This window comes from Crassostrea angulata, chromosome 1 (assembly GCF_025612915.1).
Source record: "Crassostrea angulata isolate pt1a10 chromosome 1, ASM2561291v2, whole genome shotgun sequence".
Classification (NCBI taxonomy): Eukaryota; Metazoa; Mollusca; class Bivalvia; order Ostreida; family Ostreidae; genus Magallana; species Magallana angulata.
In genome coordinates this window covers 55421385-55435624 of record NC_069111.1, presented here as the reverse complement: position 1 = coordinate 55435624, position 14240 = coordinate 55421385, and the positions used below count along the sequence as shown (strand labels likewise).

The 14240-nt window shown below is 34.9% G+C and overlaps 2 protein-coding genes across 2 annotated transcripts in view; both read left to right on the top strand.

Moving 5' to 3' along the window:
• The first annotated feature begins 1845 nt into the window (after nt 1-1845).
• LOC128193071 (uncharacterized) lies at nt 1846-12255 on the top strand. The gene is made up of 5 exons (XM_052866303.1): nt 1846-1895; nt 9966-10091; nt 11459-11598; nt 11749-11964; nt 12070-12255. Exons 1-5 carry the CDS (start codon nt 1846-1848, stop codon nt 12075-12077), a joined length of 540 nt encoding a protein of 179 aa, XP_052722263.1. The 3' UTR covers nt 12078-12255.
• The window catches only part of LOC128164330 (delta and Notch-like epidermal growth factor-related receptor), a 65055-nt gene continuing 55459 nt past the window's right edge, over nt 4645-14240 (top strand). The window contains exon 1 of the mRNA XM_052828124.1: nt 4645-5243. The gene's annotated coding sequence lies outside the window, so the exon portion shown is untranslated. The remainder of the gene's footprint in view (nt 5244-14240) is intronic.

The window sequence follows — 14240 nt, the reverse complement described above, 5'->3', positions numbered from 1 at the left end:
AGTACATAGAAGCGTTTAACAGGTCGGGTACACTACCTTATATGGATAGCATTATTTAACACGTGAGAGTATTTTCGTCAAACAGATTCTCCAATCCAATGAATGAGTTGCAATGCACGGCGGTTTACAACGTGTTGACAATTCAACAGACGCACGTGGTTTTTGTCTGTTTTAATCACAATATCTAATTGCTTGCCGGAATGTTTGTACATCTTGATTTTTACTTTAGAAGGTAAAAAAGGAAAGATTACGTACTCTTTACTTTGTTCCATGCTCACATTAAAAGATACTGTTGTTTTAGTTGATCAATTGTTGCTTCAAAAATGATCAGTATCAAATGACTGACAAACAGATTTTGATTAGAAAAAACTGCACAGTTGTGTATTGGTGACTTTATCATTTTGCACCAAAAATGAATACAGCTAACTGTACATTTTTAACACACGAGAAAAGCCACGGTAGTAGAAATGCACAAATACACAAACGCAGAGGCGCAAGCTATGCAGCATATAGTATTTTGTCCGTTAAGCATTCTGATGAATGTCCCTGAAGAAAATAGCAACGTGCATTCTACTAATGTTGTCCCAAATATAGGGTATCACGTGAAAAAACGATACTCACTGCTTCTAATTCAATAGGACGTTCCTCTCTTTTGAACATTGACAATGGGGTATTTAAATAGGTTGATATAAGTCCTCATATGCAACATTTTTAAATGTGAGCATAGAAATTGAAGTTCAGATATAATTTTCCATATTAATTTCATAAATTCTGAAATATCATTCAAAATGAGTTTCCAGAGGACAATTCAAAATGGTATATATATTCAATACGTTTTGTATACACTGAAACTTGTAGTAGCCCACAATGCCTTGCAACCCATTCACTTGATTGGTTTGTCGAGTAAACAGATGGCTAATTTAGTATGCAAATTTATGCCGACGTTACAAAATATAGTGGTCTCAACCTGTTTAATAGGGGTTAACGCCAGCAAAGTTTCTACGTTATGTTTTGACTGACCTTTGTCCTATCAGATCGTAGCTGGGCGGAGTTAAAAGACATTGCCGCTCGTGACTTGAATGAGAGAGAGAGAGAGAGAGAGAGAGAGAGAGAGAGAGAGAGTTTTGAGTAAATTATAAATGATGACGATGAAAAAATAATCATTAGTTATAAACTTGCAAACAAATTAATCAGGGTCTGTATATAAAAATTACATATATATCCTATATTGGTATAACTTTAAAGCGTTTTAAAGAACGATTGTGAAAATTTATTTGGCCGCGCGCCGTCGACAACATGTACATGTATTAGAATGACGTAGCTAACCAACTAAATTTCCTAGCATGGAGTCAGAGAATACGGGCATTAAATATTTTGAAATGCGAACAAACGATCACTTATGAATTTAGATGTAGTGAAAAGGAAAGGCAACACAGGCAGATGCTTAGTGGAAAAATAAAACAATGGCGGACAAATTCGTCCTAAGATAAAGAATGTTTCACACTGAGTAACCATGAAGAAAGTTTTATACAAAGTAAATTTACAACCTATGTTTAATTCCAGGAATATTCGGCAAACTTAGATTAGAATACTAACGGTAACACTTGTAATAAATACAGTTGCGTACAGTCTTCGATGTTTGGCATTACCTCATTCCATTATCTATTTATTGACATCGTTGAATTTCAAAACACTTCAAAGTTTTATAAATTTATAAGATATACTAGACCTTGATTTTTACTTTATAACTTTTGTTGATAGATATTTCGCTCATCTGTGTCATCTATAATTTACTCTATTAATCGGTTAACTCTCTGTCTCTTTTTCCCTCTTTCATATTAAGTCATGAGCGGCAAATGTCTCAACTCCGCCTTCTACGATCTGATTGGACAAAGGTCAGTCAGAACATTACGTAACAATGCTTCAATGTCCCTTGTCAGAATGGTGTTCGTCAGGGAGAAAACTGATCACCGTTTCCTTTTGCATCTTAACGATCTTGAAGATTTTTTATCACATGAAAATGGCACAGGACTTAAAAGCCTGTCTGAAGAAATTAAACAAAATTTAAATTGTTATCTACGCGGACGGCACTGTGCTGATGTCCGAAACTGAAGATGATCTACAATATCAGCTTCGTTGTTTTCAAATGTACTGTGAAAGATGGAAATTACAAGTGAATGTTGAGAAAACTAAAATTATTATTTTTGATAAAGTTAGACAAACTTCATATGTATCATTTCCATACAATGATAACGAAATAGAAATTGTCAAGGAATTTGAATATTTAGGAGTTATATTTTCAAGAACAGGCTCTTTCTACAGTACTAGGAAATATGTAGTAACGAGAACTACCAGAGCTATGTACACAATGATTAAAAAGTCATGAGAACTAAATCTATCGATTGTCAACTTGATATGGGAAAACGTAACTGATTAGACGGATGATTGTATCTTGACTCTTAACCTCTAACTATTGAACTCTGACTCCGACTCTCTTAGACTCTGACTCTAACAGATAATAATATTTCACAAGCGTGACCTGTTAAATAATTGACATGTATAAATCATCCAATCAGAGAATATTTTCGTTATTCCTAAACTGACCATCATCAAGGTAAACGCCCCTTTATTTACCTGCGTTAATCCGCTAATTGTTATGTAATTGCATTAACCCTATTGGTGTCAAACACACACATATGAGCTGAAACCACTGTCCTTTTATCTTGCCTTTCTATAATAGTAAGTATATGTCCTAAGACTACATTTGATTACTTTGATGTTTGATTTCTTTGTTACAGTTACGGCGTTTGTTAAACAATAATTAACATTCTATGACATCTCAGTCAGAAGGAATTTAACAATGATTAAGACAACCCAAAGTAACATCATAAATATAAATAAAATATTACAGTTCCATTGTTCTGTTTCTTCTTACAAAAATAAAAACAAGCCACGTTTTAAAACAAATATACGTTTCATCATACTATCAATTTAATTACTAAGACGTAAAATATTACTGTACTGTTTTACGTATTTGTTTACATTTGGTAGGGGGGCGGGTTCGTGTCACTGGACGAAAGCAATCATTTGTGTTTTGCCTCTTTTGATAAAACATTATTACTAGTATAAACTCTCAAAGAGGAAAAGTATTTTACAAAAGGTACATCATCATTCAAATGTTGTGATGAGTCAAAATCATTAATAAGCAGTTCTGATCTCAGACTTTGCAAGTATTTAAACTCGACATTTAGGAGAGAGAGAGAGAGAGAGAGAGAGAGAGAGAGAGAGAGAGAGAGAGAGAGAGAGCTTATGGGTCGCTAGTTTGTATCATACTAACTGTCATTTATTCAACAATTATATCTGGTTTGATTCTTGCCGAGAGCTTAAGCTTCAGATTGAAAATGCGGACATATTACAAGTGATATGACAACTTGAAAGCATACATGTTTCATTCTTACATTTTTTGACGATAGCATTAATATATTTTTACTTATTAGGTTTGTTATTGACTGTTTACAGAAACACAATGTCTTCATCTCATCAGAGGAATTTTAAAATAAATATAAACATTTGTGCATATGAAGAACTGAGGGCATTACCAGGTGTTTGTCAGGTGTTAGCTGACGGATTTGGAATTTCCGAAAAGAGAGCCATGTTTCTTTAAGAGACCTAGCCAATATTCCAAAGCTGAGAATTACCCCCATTTGTTAGATTGTTTTGAATACAACTCAACAGATCACTCTGACGATGAAGATGCTAAACAACTCCCTAGTGATGATAAGGATGACTATCTAGCCAAATATATGGGTGGTAGTTTACTAGACAACAGCTATGATGACTTGAATGAGAAGATTCCCAAGTCTATCCATAAAGAGACAGGGCACACATCTTTGGTTGAATGTTTCCCCAATACAGCTCAACCCCTGTCTGAGCCAAGGCGGCATCAAATTTTACTTTCCAAACACAATGATACAAATAATCAGATCAACCAAGAATATAAATATGAACCTGACCATACAGAACCTACATGTGAAAGTCATGGGCAACCAACAACAGGCTACAGATATACTCGTAGGCGAACCTTACCTTCACCTTGACTTTCGCCAACCTTCGAGCGACGTCAAAGACAAGTCATCGAAAACCAAGAGCGACATGTACTTGCCTTAGGGTTTGCAGTCTGATAAACCCACTAACTGGGAATCTCCCCTTGTGGAATTCAACAGATATGCGTCTCGATGGGCGACTACAGAGCGTAAAGACTAGTTATGTTGGTGTCTCCAGGAAAAGGAAAGTGAATTCTAACCACCATTATGAGCAGAGACTATGACATAGACTATTTTAAATTAATCCGCAAGTTGGAGAAAAGGTTCAACTTTGTTGACCTAGCAGAAACATTGCAATTCCAGTTTATGGGAGCTCATCAGAACACGACAGAAAAACTTGGAGAATGGGCTGATAGACTATTGTCACTAGGAGAATGGGCTGATAGACTATTGTCACTAGCCATGAAATATTACAGCATAAATGCCGAGATGTGTGTACTCCAAGCAGACAATGCCGATATTTTGTAAAGTAAATGCTAGTGATGGATATTAATATTATACCATTCAAAAAGGAACTGTTGTTGGAGAGGCAGTTGAAGCTATTCCAGTAGAATTTTTCAGTTAAGAAAAAACCTGTTACAAAATTGTCAAAGATCCCAGACTATCTATATTCTTTGTTACAGAAGTCAGTCACATGTGAAAATCAACAAAATCAGTTTAAAAATCTTGCGGCAGAATACCGGGTACCAAGATGTGTTTGCTGAAAACGATTTTGATCTCGGAAACATTATAGAGATTGAACATACAATGGATACCGCAGTCAGGTTAAGGCCTCCTATATATTTCAGTTCCTGAATATCACGTGACCTTTCATGACGTTAGCTCCGCCCATGTCATGTTTTCATCTTTTTTTTAATTTTGATTTAGTAAAGCGATCACTGTTGAAATTTATCGATTGATTGCTTTGAATAATCATTTTAAGTTTTATTTTAAACAATATTGAATCGAAAATCTATGATAAAATGCGTTTATTTCTTAAAACTGCATTGTCGTTTGCTTACCCTCCGCGTCAACATAGCGCTTTTACTCGCCTTGTTTTGGTTGCGAACAGCTGACAGCGGTGTGTCAACATTTTCATAAGATGCATGGCCTGCAAGACGTGGAAGATGCAGCTCAACTATCATTTAAGAGATTATAAAGGTATGTTTCAATACAGGATATGTCGTGTTGACCTGTTCTTTTCAAAACATTTACTCTTTTCAGGCCAGTGTTATGATTGTATCTACACGTGTTTGTTTTGTACATCACCGCACTTTTGAATTCTTAATTACTTCTCACTAGGCTATACATGTATTTCATTTTGTGTATTAAACTACACACCAGACACTGTAAACAGTGGGTTTGAAAGAGGTGGGGTTCACAGGGTACACAATTATAGAATGCTTTAATCAAAGTGCATGCATGTTTGCATGATGATTACACGTGAAACATATTATGTTTTGCTTATCAGTGAATTGTTGGAGCCAAGATCATTCATTCATTTTGCCGGTAATGTGCTTACAGTAGATAACTAAAACACTGTTTTGAATTTCGTTTTGTTATTTTCTATACATGTACATGTATGTCTTATTATGTTTTGAACTTTTTTATACACACCATTATTGCATAAACTGTAAACATTGCATTTCAAAGGTGTGGGGTCCCATGGTACACAAGTGTAGAATGATGTAATTAAAGTGCATATTTGCATCATGATTTCTTTGCCTTATTTTCATAAAACAATTTTGTTCAATATTGCCTTTCACAGCTTTATTTTTAAATTTAAGAATTCAGAAAGATTTGTACATTTTTGTAATATATTTGATGTGTTAAATATTATGCTGCTAGGCTTTATAATAATAAACATCAACCAGTAAAATGTAACATATGTGGTGGTCAGACTCAGTCGCTTGAGACCAGATAGCATAGTGGCGAGATAATATTCTGGGGCACAAGCTTGAAACTGACCTGGTTTGTTATTGTTATTCACTTCCTGATCCACATGTACATGCATACAATATCACATACATTTTCTCAATAGCAGATTATTTTTTCTCTCTGTGTGATGTGTGTTTCTACTTAAGATACTATGACCTGATATGCAAATTTGGTTTTTGTACTGCCATCTTGTTATACTTATTACACTGCATGGGCAGTGTATTTTTTTCAACAAATATTCATGTATTTGCTATGCGTATGTTCACACAGCTAATTGATTTTTTTAATCTTTAATTTGAGCCCAACATGGACTTCTGCTACCACCAGGCGACATGGGTTTTGCGGGTCGATTCTTGTGGTTTCAAGTCTTGAGGTTACCCTGTCACCCCTACCCACATATTCTTTGTGTTTCACACACTATGTAATGAAATATTAATTTGATAATGCATAAAAATGATGGATAAAAAATCATCATGCATTCGTATATTTTGAATGTGTGAAGACATTATTAAAACAAAATTAAAGCTGTTTAAATAAATTAACAATTGTGAATTATGTGAATTATGAAATTTTGTTTTTCAATAAAAATATTTTTTGTTTCCTTTATTTTGTGTTCATTTTAAATCATATGCACTAAAATGACAATTTTATTCAGTCATATATAAAAATCTAGACAAATATGAGATTCAGTGTATCTTTAAAAGATATACTGAAGAATTGTGTATCTTGATACCATCGTGCAGTTTTCGACAGAGTTACATGTATACCCCTTGGACTCCAATTATTTGCAGTTTTCAATCATTTTCTTCGCATAGGATGCACAAATTGAAATGAAATTTGATATACAGGTTTATCTTAATATCTAGATCAAGTTTAATTTTGGGTACAGTCAAGCAATTTTTGACAGAGTTATGTGCCTTGGACTTAAAGAAATTTCAGCTATTGTAGTTTCTGTTCATTTTCTTCGCAAATGAAACGACGGTAAAATACCTATTTGAAAACATTGTTGAATCTTCCAACACCTATTGTATATGTCAAACATCGGATGATAGAAGTCTCATGATACAATACGATTCTTGTGATACTTGGTATCAGGGAGCCTATGTCGCGATAACTCAAGAGGTAGCAAATACTTTAAAAACCTATATATGCCCACGGTGTCAAGTAGCGTAAATTCTTATTGCTTTTTGTAATATATGTTCTGTTTTTAATGTTTTATTCAGATAAGATGGATCGAGATACAGACAACTCGTCCGAACAGTTGGACAGAAAAAACGAATCGTCTGACTTAGAAATAGACACAACCTTTGATGATAATGACTGGTGACCTGTTACAAAACGTAAACGGTGATCTGATTCGGTACCTGAAACTACCTTTGAGTGTGCAAAATCCCAGTAATCTTCGGAACATACTGGTGATCTGGACACTTGTCCAAAACCTCAATCTTCAGGGTAAAGAATATCGACATGTCGACTTGAGGGTTGTGAAGGGAAGTCTAAACATCTCAAGCATCATGCTTGGGAGTACAATATTCCCCGCATATTTTGGGATCACCCATGGAAAGGTCTCAACAACTCGCCGGATTACCACAGGTTGAGAGCATCGTGTTTGGAGACCCTAGCCAAGTATATTTTTGGTACAGGAACTGCCGAGGATCTGGTTAACTATGTTAACGACAAAGTCCAAATCCCTTGCAAGTATCCTATTATCCCAAGGACGCAACAGTAGATGGGTCTTCTGACCCGTACTATGTGGTATCCGAGAGTTGACGTTATGAAATGATACCAGTAAATTCACCGGCTGTCCTCATACACTGGAGGATTCTTTTGGCACTTGTTGAAACCATGACCGCTAAGAATAGGATCGACTTCAAGTCATTGGACAGGGAGAAATATTACAGCTCGAGGACCAGTTAAGGGTACACTATGTACCAGTTCCTGTAGTCATTGAACATGAGTGAACATGTACAGTGATAGATGAGTTGGGGGGGGGGGGAGGAAAACTATGAAGTCATCATCATTCATGAAGGTCATTCTGTCCCACACCAAGGCAAGGTTAAGATGGGAAGCAGTATTACTCTCATTAAGGGCCCGCTGAACATCATAGTGGATACAGTTAACCCTACAGGCCGAGCCCACATTATCGAGGCGCTCGAGATGAATAATGTCTCAGTGCACGATATCGAGTGCTGCATTACCATCAATAGTCATATTGATCATATGAGAAATCTTACCCTGTTTCCCAATGTCTATCATATCGCAGCTTTTGGCATGTGAATAGACAACTTGCATCATATTCACAACTTACAACAAATCTAGTCAACCACCATTGAGCATAATTTCTTTTGTTAAACACTGTTGTTTATGTACATTGTCTTAGATATGTAAGGTATTAATGTACAGAAGTATCCTCTTTTTTTCAAAGGGGAGGGGAGTGTAGTGTGGCTGAATGTTAACACGAACAAGTTAGCTTGATATCGGGTGAGTGTGCGCATGCGTGAGTAGTTGGTTGTGTACATGGCGTATGGTAAGCTGCGATGTGTGTGTGCTAGGTTTCAATTTCTCTGTGAGTGCAGAGCAATTACTTGTCGTATATCTCATATGTAAGTTTTATGTGCGGACTAATTAAGGAAGGAGTCTTCTTGTTATCAAACATTCTTCTTATAATAAGAAATTTCATGATATTTTGACATAGTATAACAGAACATATGACCAAATGATTCTATCTGTTTAATCACATTTGACCTTCTCGTTTTCGCATAAAGGTTAGGTCAAGGGCACTATCTTTTTAGCTCACCTAAGCTGAAAGCTCTAGTGAGCTTTTCAGATCAAAATTTGTCCGTTGTCTGTCGTCGCCGTTGGCTTTGGCGGCGTTGTCGTTGTAATCTTTTCACATTTTCTTCTTTTTCTCCAGAACCATAGGGCAGATTTCAACCAAATTTGTCACAAAGAATCACTAGTTAATGGGGACTCAAGTTTGTTCAAATAAAGGGTCACTCCCTCTTTAAAGGGGAGATAATTGAGAATTATTGAAAATTTGTTGGTATTTTTCAAAAATCTTCTTCTCAAAAACTATTCGGTCAGAAACCTTAACTTGTGTGGAGGCATCCTCAGGTAGTGTAAATTCAAGTTTGTTCAAATCATGGTCCCCGGGGGAAGGGTGGGGCCACAATAGGGGTATCAAGTTTTACAACGAATATATAGAGAAAATCTTCAAAAATCTTCTTCTTAAAAACTATCAGGCCAGAAAAGCTCCAATTAAAATGGAAGCATCCTCAGGTAGTGTAGATTCAATTTTTTTTTTTAAATCATGGTCCCCGGGGGTATGGTAAGGCCACAATAGGGGGATCAAGTTTTTGCCTAGGAATATATAGAGAAAATCTTTAAAAATCTTCTTCCCTAAAACTAACGGGCAGGAAAGCGAAAACGCGTCATAACACGAGATTTAACGAGAATTCAGACGTTGGAGATAAACAAATACACGTGGTTTTGTAAATGGCATTTTCGATTCTATATTGGCTGAACTATGTGTCCGGCACAAAAAAATTTCCACAAAAATCAGAGGTGGCGGTCAAAGCAGATCATGTTTTGAAGTTTTGTTTTGACCCCGAACTAAATCACGTCCAGGGAAGAGTCCAGGCGAGTATGAGAGATCGGAGTTACCATGTAAATGTAAGTTTACGACTATCTGAATCAATCCTACTCAAATAAAATCAGTAGTAATATTGTAGTAAGATGTTGACTGAAAGTATTTAAAATTAATCAATGTAGATCACGCTGGGAGAAAATGTGTGAACGGCCAAGATAAGTGCCTACACAAGGTGTCTATTCTTTTATATGGGTATAGTGTTTAAATTTGTTAAAGAAAATATAAATGGACATCTTGTCTAGTTCATCTTTTCAGTTGAATAATATATGTAATAATCTTGATTATATTTTACTTAGATATAAAAATGTTAGCAAAACAGACGTGAGAGCTTCTTGGATTCAGCATCCAAAGCGAGCTCCACCAAAACAGACGACTACAATGGAAGAACTATTTCCACCCCCACCAAATATAGCCAATTACAGGTATGTATCAAGTTATGTTAAATTTAATATAAATGAATTAGCAGGAATAATTTGTTTACACAAAATTTATTTCACATGGCATTACAGTTGTATACTGTGTACAGAACATGAAGCCATTGATAAATCTGGTTATTGTATCCTCAAATCCTCAAATGTCCAGCGGTAAATAATATCTTTATTACAGATAATAACTAGTCATAAAAATTAATTTTTCTTATCTTATCCTTGATTAAACTTTGTGTTCAGGAGATATATTATTCTAACTAATCTTATTCTGCTAGGGCAACAACAAGACCTGTAGATGAGATAGATGTACCTTTCCTGTGCAATAAGTTTAATGCTCTTGGTCGATATTCAGGTTAAATGTTATGCTAAAAATTGAGGGTTTTTTTTAAATTTTTGAGTGATTTTCTTCAAATTTTATTAATGTTTGTGCTAGTAAAATATTTGAATATTTGTGCACGACGCACGCAGTGCATGATTTTCAGCTCCAAGACTGTGACACTAGTGTTCAGATGAATTTTTATGTGCTGCTTAAAACTCATGAAACTTTTGGCTTTTAGTGCAGCTTTGGGTACATTTTCTTATTGTTGTTATTTTAAGGAAAAAAACCGTTTTACTTAAAAGTTTCTTTGTTCTGAAGTTAGTTTTCTTTTTAGATTTTCATGCACTAATACATATATAGAAACAAAATTAGATATATGAAAACATACTACATGCAGTAACGTACATGTACATCTGGCATGTTTTGGAAATATCTTTCCTAGCATAGTAAAGTGTAGTAATGTTGTATCTAATTATTATAATTTATTTGATTTTACACATTTTAGCTATGCTATGGATTGTATCTTAAGAGCCTCCATCTCCAAGACTGGATGTTCCAACTGTAGAAGATTTGCTACTTGGGGAAGGCTCCACAGGAGCAACGGACGAGATTGAGTGGCTTAAGACGAATCTTGCAATATCCAAAGAAAAAATAGAGCAGGGTGATTTTACTTTGTTTATGACATAGCGTGAGGTTTTGAAGTTGATTTGATCAAAATTAATACATATAATGTGTATATTAATATCTTATTAAGTGGAAAAGTTCATAAAATTATGATCAATTTTAGGTTGCACAAATGACCGCAGGACAGAAGAATAACCACCTTTAGGCATTGGTTAGAAAAAACCGTTTAACTGCATCCAACTTTGGAAAAGTGCTAGCTGCCATCAGACGAAACAGGTTAAAAATTATGTATTAAATGTTTTTTTTTCTCTCAGCATACTCAAATGTTTAATGTTGATCATCCTGTGTATTGATGTGTATGTAATACATATGACTTTACTTTAGTAAATTTTGTACATGTAATGAATCATTCTTACAGGTTTCCACCCTCATTGTTTAAACAAATTCTTGCCTCGTATGACCTATCTACAAAAGATGCTATTGTATGGGGAGTAAGCAATGAGTCAGTGGCCAAAGCAAAGTATTGCTCTTATGGAGATGCAGTTGTTGAAGAAACAGGTAATATGCTACACCGGTATCATTTTCATATGATGATTTTGTTTCGGTAATTTTTATACAAGTACTGCATAAATCACTAAATACACTAGCTGTTGGTATACATGTACTTTCAATAAAATAAAGCACTGTGTTTAACTCTTTTACACTTAGGTGTATGGTTGCATGAGAATGGTGTTTTAGGCGCAAGTCCTGATGGCCTCATTCGGCGGGCAGCAACCCACAACTATAACCACCAAGAAGCAGAGATGACTGATGTGCTAGAGGCAATGCAAGTGAGGCCTGAAATTTTGGAAGTGAAGTGCACCTTCACTGATAGAAATATGACAATCCCTGAAGCCATTAACTCCATCAAAGAGTTTTGTTTAGGTATTTTTATTTTTATATTACCTGCATTTGATTTCATTTTACAAAAAAAAAAACAATGTAAAAATGTTGAAATTTTGATTAGATATATATTTTTTGAATTGCTAGAGTACTAAGTTCATGATGGCAGACGGATGTACAAGCTTAAAGAAGATCATATCTACTACGACCAAGTACAGGGGCAGCTATACATCCTAAACAAATCAGCCTGTGATTTCGTTGTGTGGACGACTCGAGACATTGCCATTGTTAGGGTTCTCCAGGACGGCTTGTGGGGCCAGAACATTGAGAAACTTACCAGCTTCTATTTTGCTCATTTGATCTCTGTTATTCAAAAATGACTGTAACAATAACTGAGTTCCTTTCTTAAAACTGATAAATAAGCTTGTATCAGTTCAGCCAACTTTTTTCTTAAAATAAACATACCTGGTACTCCTGACTTGACCCAATCAGTGTGTTGTTTTCAATGATAGTGTTATTTATCATAGAAGATAAAAAAGCAAAGGTTTGTATTGTAAAGTTAAATCAACAAATGACAAAGAGAAAAAAAGTGCTGTTACATTTCTTAATTTAATAAATTTTAAAATAACATTACAAAAAACGTAAAAAAAAAAAAAAACCCAATATATTATGGTTTGAATCAGACTTGTTAAATAAAGAAAATTCATTAAGATTGATGGGGGTATTTATAAACATTTAATAACATATAAATTCACTGATCAAAACTGTAATTATTTGCAATTTCTACAATCATGGGATTTTGAAAGTTTACAAGCATAGCACATACTTAAAAAAACTTAGTACTAATGTGGCGGAATTACTGAGGAATGTGTGACAGAATTTCAAAGATTTTTATCCGCTCATTCACTCTCTCAATATGGATTCTTGACCGAGCTATCTTCCTGCAGACTTGGACTTCTGCTGGGATGTACTGGCCTTTATCTTTAAGGAAGGGAGGGATGTTCAGATGAATACCCTGAGGGAGAAGAGAATGGATCGTAAACCCTTTGTCTGCCAAAATCATGTCTCCTGGGGATAACTTGGCAAGCATGTTGCTATGCTTTACTATAGCAACATCTGAGGTGCTACCTCAGATTTAGTTTGTTTACGTACACAACGGCTCCATTAGGAGCAACACCAGTAACAGACTTCACAGTATGTCTATTTTTGTATGAACTGTAGGTCTGTGACTGGGCTGTCGTGTCCTGACCGGGAACATCCTGCGTTACCTCAGTGGCGTCAATCACAAGACGACACAGTTAAAATCTCCAAAGCTTGCTGGCATTGAAGCCTTGCACTTAAGAAGAGAAGGAATGTTATTTTTCATCATACCTTAAAAACAACTTCATGCAGAGCAAAGACATGGGTAATGATAATATTATGAATAGTTGCTCTGCTGGTACAAAAGTGTTCTGCAAGGTCAAGGAAGGGACAGTTCAGCTTAAGTTTCATTAATATCATGAAAAGTTGGTCCGTCCTTGAAAATGCACTTGGAGTAACTATCCACGTATACCAAAGGAAATCGCTGTAAGGTTGAGTCGATGATCCTAAATATCTGCGGTTTCAATGAGGTGTGCATCAACATCTACAAATTTATAATAGGTCAGTTTGATAATTGAAGCTGTTAAATGTTCTTGTAGAGAGTAAATTTAACTCTAGATTTAAAATCTATAATGTATTTTGGTACAAATATCAGAGAAATTTTAAACTCGCAAGAATTTTATTATCAAATCAGTCATTTCCTTCGGATTAGACACTCAGTTTTAATTTAGTAAAAAAAAAAAAAGAAGGTTGAATTTTGCTTGACCAATGATTGACATGTTCCAATTGCAATAGGTCACCCGAAGTAAATCAAGTAATCTAAATATTTTCTTTAAAATATGTAATTTATTTGATGTCTAATACCTTCTGCTCATTGTCGATGACATTTGCAACTGTTAAAGGGTGCTTCTGTGACTGAAGATTTGCTATTTCTGTCTGCAAATATGCTATCTGCTTCTCCAGTTCCTACAATACAAACCATAATTGATGATTAAAATGATGACTACATGCTTAATTTTTTTTTTACATTTTTTTATACAATGTACCATTCATTATTTTGCTAGCACTGAATTTAAAATCCAATCTGTTTCTAAAGAATTTGTAATCGATGTACATATGCCAATCCAACATCAATCAATATTAATTAATATAAATGTATATTGTTAGATACATGAAGAAAAAAATCCTTCTGATACATTTGATTTTTATCCCCTTGATTTCTAATACTAGGGATGAAT